This window comes from Furipterus horrens, unplaced genomic scaffold (assembly GCF_987537825.1).
Source record: "Furipterus horrens unplaced genomic scaffold, mFurHor1.1.pri manual_scaffold_8, whole genome shotgun sequence".
Lineage (NCBI taxonomy): Eukaryota > Metazoa > Chordata > Mammalia > Chiroptera > Furipteridae > Furipterus > Furipterus horrens.
Window position 1 is genome coordinate 92,841,366 of NW_028327178.1, and position 6,355 is coordinate 92,847,720.

Sequence of the window (6,355 nt, forward strand, 5' to 3'; positions counted from 1 at the left end):
CCCTAAATTGAGACACCCCACATACACACACACACACATACACACACACATTGCACTCCTAGGTTTTATGTCTTGGAGCTGGTTACATACACACTCCAGAGCTGAGGGTGATCCTGCTCCTTTGCTAAGCCCCAGCCCTCACCTCTGGCAGCGGCAGCAACTCCTCCACTTCCACCTCCATTGAACTAGGAATCTCAGGCCCACCAGCGCTGGAGCTGGCATCCAGGTGCTTCTGAACCCCTGTTGGGGTCTGGCTCTGCCTGGCTTTCTTCTTCTTTCCCATGAGCTTGGACAACCTGGACCTCTGTGGGGCCTGGAGAGGCTCAGGTTCAGCTCTCCCTTCCAACACCTCCATGGACACAGCCACCAGCAGGCGGCCACGGAACCAAATGCCATGGCCAAGGCCTTCGTTGAGACTTTGAAGACCATCCCGGAGTCCCTCGCTGGGGAGCGAGCCATAAAGAGGCACCCAGGCCGGACCGAAGGTGGGGTTAAACCCCACTGTGGGGGACAAGAACAGTGTATTGGAGGGAAACATGGGGCAGGTGGACCCTAAGTTGATCTACACACTGCACCCTTATTTCTTGCACGTTCTGGGTGGGGGCGTCAGATGGGGCCTCTGGGAGGGAAGTCTGCGCACAGCTGCGCACCACCACCTAGGAGCACTTCTAAACCAGCTCAGCGCGAAGGCGCTGCCAACAGTTGGTCTCTGGTCTCTAGGGGTGAGCAGAGCCCAAATCGGAAAGGTAGCGTCAGGACTGGGGCAAGCTACAGGTGGATCCCTTAGAGGCTGAGATAAATGGATAATGTGGACTGGGCTTGTTTCTGTACGTGTAAATGTGTAGGGAGCACAGGTCTGGAGTTGTTACTGGGTATGGAGCTGTAGTTAGAATTCTGTCAACAGAGCCAAACCAACGGTGGGCTTTGTAGTCTGGGGGTGATAGGTGAGTCTCCGAAGGGAGGAGCCGTCATAGAGCACAATTTGTCCTGTGGGGTGGACCTGGCTTTGTAAGCAGAGGATGGGGTTCGCCTTCGGGGACGGGACCCAGGGTAGACAGGTTCCAGATGAAGGCGGCGCCCCTCGGCCAGATGCGCTCACCTGCGCGGCCTGGGTGTGAGATCTGCCTCAGGTCCAGCACGTGCGTGGCGAGGGCCACATCTACCAGGGGCGAGTCATCCCTCAGCTGTAAACGAAGGCTGCGCGTCAGTGGTGGGAAGAGCTCCACGAAGCTCAGCTGCTCATTCCACTCGGGTGCCTCTGCTTCTTCGCGCATCGACGTCTCACCCTGAGGGTGGAGGCAAGGACAGGTGGAGAGGGGTCAGCAACGAATCAGAGCCTGCGCCTCAGCCGAGTGAGGACAGGAGGAACTTACCTGCTGGCCCAGGAAAGATACGCGCACATAGGGATCCACGAGGACACGCTGGTCATGCAGGGCGCGAGCCAGACTGCCCAGCAGCCCCGCGCGCAGCGAGGGCAGCCCTTCCGCACGGTACACACGCACGCGCAGCCGCGCCCATGGCCTCTCTGCCGGCAGCCGGCGGGGCAGGAGCAGGTTCCTAGGGGAAGAGGAAGGCAAGAGGCTGGGAAGCTGGAATCTCTGCCCCTCCGCCTCTTTGCATCCTGTAGGCCATGCCCCGTCCTACTCTCCCCTCCCCAAATCACCCCAGCTCACTTCTCGATGTCTGAACTCTGCCCTGGGCCGAGGGGTGGCAGCGGAGGGGGCAGATCCCCACGGGCCCTCACAGACAAAGTGACCTTGACGAAGCCTTTGGTCCCAGCGCGGGTGTCCCGGGGGTCGTGCAGCGGAGCCCATTTCTGGTAGAAGTGGCCATCTGGGGGCAGAGAGGTGGGCCAGGGAGTCAGGGGAGACCAGTGAGATGCGTGGGGTGCTTATCCAAATAATGGGACTCCTTAGGGAGCAGCGAGAGTGCTCAGAGGTCAGCCTTGGGAAGCTATTGCCGTTTGACAAGCATCAGTGCCCAGAGGGTTAGTTTCCCTTGTCCTTGCAGAGGAGGCTCATTGAGATACAGGATCAGTACCTGGATGGTCGAAGATAATGCCCAAGTCCATCCTGAAGGTGCCAATCTGGGTGGCCATAAAGGGGAGGGTCTGCGAATGGAAAGCCTAGGGGGAAGTGGGTTAGTTCTGGAGCCTCAGCATGCCCCTTGTCTGAAAGCAACATCTCACCCCAAGCCCCCTCACCGTAATTTCCAGCAGCAAATCTTGGAGGTGACATCGGGTCTCACGAAATTCGAACATAAAGTACTGGATTGAAGTGGGGTAACAAGAAAGATGAGAGAAGGTTTTTCTGTGAAGGTTTCACACCAGCTGGGCTCTGCCTCTTGAAAGAAAACTCCCTACTTACCACCCCAACCCCTATGGCACCCTTTGCACTGTCTCCCTTGAAGAGCCCATTAGACTTCAGGCCTGGCACTTGGCTCAAGTCCACCTAGGCCACACTCCCACTAAAGACAGTTCTTTATTATGAGTCCTGCCCATTCTTTTAGGCCTCCCTCCATGTTGGTGACACCCACCTCATTGTAGAAAGGGCAATTGGTCCCACGCTGTGTGGCGGTCACCCGGCGCTGCTCCCCAACACACACAACTACATAGGGGTTAATGTTGACTCCCACCAGCTTCTGGGCCTCCAGCACTGTGACCCCCACCTGAAAGGTGCAAAAGGAAGAGAAAAGATAGCCAAGCTGGCCAAAGGGTACGGGGGTAACATTCTACAGTAGAGGACTGGTGGTATTCCTCAAGGGTTAAGACCTGGAGGGAGAGTAGTACCTGGAAGTCCTGGGCTCTGGATACCTGGAAGTGATCCCTACGGGTTAGGCCCCGGGCTCGGCTGCAGGAAGAGTTAAGATCAGGGATTGCTTCACTTCCTCCCCACACCACACCTACAGTTTTGCTTAATGCTTGAGATATGATCTCCACTCCCTCTGAACTTTTTGATTCTGAGTCCTTCTGGTCTTGTCTTGTCCCTATCTCAACCCTATATCCACTCATTCATTTATTCAACAAAGATTTATTGAGCACCTACTATGTGACAACACTCTTCTAGGCATTGAAGTGACCAAAAGAGACAAAATGTCTTCCCCTCATTGTTTTCATCACCTACCTGGGTTCCATAAGTTGTGTGTGAACCAGTGTAATTGTATGTGTTTATGTGGCAGTGCCTATGCCTAGGAGTGAGTGACCATTGACCCCAGGATATCCATTCTTCACCCATATCCTGGGACCATGTGTTTGTGAGGGTGGATGCGCATTGGATCTGCATGTATGAACGAGTGAGGTTGACACACTGGTGGGGTGTGGGAGCAGGTGTGCAGTGCATACAAGTTACCTCTTGAGGGGGCTGAACATGACACCAGAAAGCTCCACATCAGGCTCGTCTTCCAGCTCCAGCTCCAGATCCAGTTCATTGTCTTCATAGTCCTGCTGAGCTAGGCCTCGAGCTAGCCTGCGTCCCAATGCCATGGCCTGCTGCTGCAGCCGGGCCTCTCCAGGCCTGATAGGAAAAGCCTTCAATGGACATGTCTGGGTACCCCTTGACTTCCCTGACCCTGGGACTGACCTCTGACCCTGAGACTGACCCCACTGATCCCAGGACTGACCTCTAACCTGGGATATCTCCAATTCAAGGATTGACTCCTGATTCTGGGACTGACTTCTAACCCTGAAGTTGATCCAGTTCTGATCCCAGACACTGGAACTGGTTCTCAATCTAAAGACTGCCCTGGTGACTCCAGGTCATCCCCACATACTTACTCCAGCTCCTGGAAGCCCACATTGAGGATGACCAGCTCCGAGCTGGAAGAAAAATGAAAGAAATGAAATGGCCAGGCCCAACTACAGAGCTGCAAGCTGGGCAGCCTGTGTGCAAAGGTCACCATATCGAGCAGATCCAGAGTGGAACTGGGTACCACTTCTCCTTTCCCAAGGCCTACCTGGATGGGAACCACCAGGCTTTGCTTAGGTTTCAGGGGTAAGATGGTTTACCTGTCCCGGATGGGTGCCCCAAAGTCTTCCTCTGCCCAGGCTCCACTTGCACCCTCTGGAGGCTGGTACTTTAGGTCAAGCTCCACCTGGATCTGAAACCAGATACGCAGGTGCCCTAGGGCCCCTCAAACTGCCAGGGGCCTAAAAGAAGCCCAAGGACAATACCTTTTATTCCACCTAACAACAGAGATCCTTCTGGCCTGCATCTATGGTGACTGGTGATTCCTCTTTGATCATTGCTAATATTGACTACTCACAACCTATTAAGAACTTACCTCTTGAAGAGACTGAACAGGACTCCAAAATTCTCTCATTGTTTTTGGAAATTGATTACTGTGACCTTCAAAGCTCTGCATGGTCTGGCCCATGCCAACCTTTCCAGCCCCATCTCTTAGGGGACCTGCTCCTGCGCCAAACCCCAGTTACACTCTCTCAGGGCACTGGGCTTTTGCCTATGCCAGTCCTTATGCCTGGAACAATCTCCCCTCTTACTTAGTTAACTTCCATTATCCTTCATTTCCAAGTTCAAGCACTACTTCCTGAGGGAGCCTATCCTGATCCCCAAATAGACCGCATCCATCTGTTATACACTCTTCAAGCCCCCCACCAGCTCTTTGGTAAGACGAGTCAGTGGCAGTTTCACACTTATTTGTGTAAATATTTGTTAATGTTTACCTCTCTCTTTAGATATGGAGTTCTAAGGGGGCAAATCTTTATCTGGCTTTGCTCACCACTCAATCCTCACTGCTCAGCATAGCACTTGGCTTATAATGGGAGTTCAACAAATGATGACAGGCTGAATGAAAAAACTAATTTGGTATGACTCCACACAATGTAAACGAGAAAACAGCTAGAAAAACTAAATAACTTGTCCATGTTCTCAGCTGGGAAATGGTGGCTCTGCAATTTGAACCCACCAGGTCCATTTTTACCAGGCTCTACTGACTCTCATGACACATCAGGAAAATCCAGCCAGATCTAGCTTTGTCTCTAACAAGAACTGAGCCTGGGACAGGGCCAGAGAGCAGCACAGAATTCCTTACCTTTCCCCATTGCCACACCCCTGGCCTTCAGAAGTGAACCTGTTCTTGGCCCATGTGGGGCTTCAGCAGGGGCTGCAATAAAAGGAACCCTGGCTGGGGGGCCTTGTTACCACTCCTGTCTAGGCCTATGTTTTCCCTTCTGGGAAATGTAGCCTTCTATTTAGAGGGACTCTCAAGCTTGGGAGTGGCAGGCTAGGGGCTGGTGGAACTCACCGGAGACACTTGCAGATTCTTATCAACTAGGGCCTCACGCAGCACCAAATGACCAGCATTCTGTAGCTGCTGCAAGGAGATCACCAAGGTCCCCAGAGACCTAGGGGCATTGCATGGAGCAGAAAAAGGAGTGACCTGGAAAATGGCCCCAAGTCACCCCGAGCCCCACCTGCATCCTTGGCTCTCCCAGGCCTGCTTACCTGGGGCTGAACACACGGCTGCAGTTAACCACCTGCACGGACAGACACTCCCCAGTCAGCGGAGCCCCATAGTGTGGCCAACGGAACAGCTGGGGTTAGGAAGAACCTTGTGACACCCAACGTTGGACTGACTGACCCCCAGTCCAGAGCCTGTTCCCAACCCTGAAACAGGAGCCCATCCTCCAAACTTGGAGCTAATCCTATGACTGATCTTTCAAACCTAGAACTACCACCCCACCCCCAACATGAGGCTGATGCTAAACTAGGGCTGATCTGGGATAACTACCAGTCAAGAACTAACAATCATAATCCCCCATCTTGATTCTGACTTGTCTTAAATGGGGTCAGACCATTCAAGCCTGAGGCTGGCCAAACCTCCTGAGACTATACCTCTCACAACCCAAGAATGAGCCCCCCAACTCCAGGATGGACTTAAATGGGGCACGGATCAGCTTCTCCCCATCCAGGATCCAACCCCACTGACCTCACCAATATCTGCTTCTTGGCCACAGTGAATTCTTCTTGTTTTCTGGGTAAAACCTGCTCAGAATTAAATCTTGTCATTTATCAGTCCTTCCTCAAGTACCCCCCCCAACACCCGCAACCCTTGGCCCAGAGTCCAGTCCCCCTGGACGCAGCCGTAAAGAAAGGTAGAAGATGGGGAGGGAAGGAGGCAGAGAACTGGAGATATTCAGCTGGGGGAGAAAGGAAACAGGCTGTAGAGATGCCTAAGGATAGGATTGGGGGCCTTGGGAACATAGGAACCAGAGCCCCCTAATCCCAAAAATCTTTAGAGCACCCCTGAAAGCCTCACCCCGAAAGCTGAGCCTCACTTGTCGGTCGTGGGTGCCTGGCAACCCTGTCAGTCGCCGCACACACACGGTCAGAGCCATTGT

The 6,355-nt window shown here is 53.6% G+C and overlaps 1 protein-coding gene across 1 annotated transcript in view; it reads right to left on the reverse strand.

Annotated features, from left to right (window-relative positions):
- Positions 1-6,355, reverse strand: part of LOC150003487 (fer-1-like protein 4) — a 33,269-nt gene extending 26,914 nt beyond the window's left edge. Inside the window, exons 1-15 of the mRNA XM_090286318.1 lie at positions 6,274-6,355; positions 5,944-5,999; positions 5,460-5,548; positions 5,260-5,359; positions 4,004-4,095; positions 3,773-3,814; positions 3,348-3,512; positions 2,789-2,849; positions 2,536-2,667; positions 2,204-2,266; positions 2,041-2,125; positions 1,674-1,833; positions 1,374-1,557; positions 1,100-1,286; positions 143-501 (exon numbers count right to left, since the gene is read on the reverse strand). Of these exons, the coding sequence (XP_090142444.1) occupies positions 143-501; positions 1,100-1,286; positions 1,374-1,557; positions 1,674-1,833; positions 2,041-2,125; positions 2,204-2,266; positions 2,536-2,667; positions 2,789-2,849; positions 3,348-3,512; positions 3,773-3,814; positions 4,004-4,095; positions 5,260-5,359; positions 5,460-5,548; positions 5,944-5,999; positions 6,274-6,352 (1,854 nt within the window). The 5' untranslated portion in view covers positions 6,353-6,355. The remainder of the gene's footprint in view (positions 1-142; positions 502-1,099; positions 1,287-1,373; positions 1,558-1,673; positions 1,834-2,040; positions 2,126-2,203; positions 2,267-2,535; positions 2,668-2,788; positions 2,850-3,347; positions 3,513-3,772; positions 3,815-4,003; positions 4,096-5,259; positions 5,360-5,459; positions 5,549-5,943; positions 6,000-6,273) is intronic.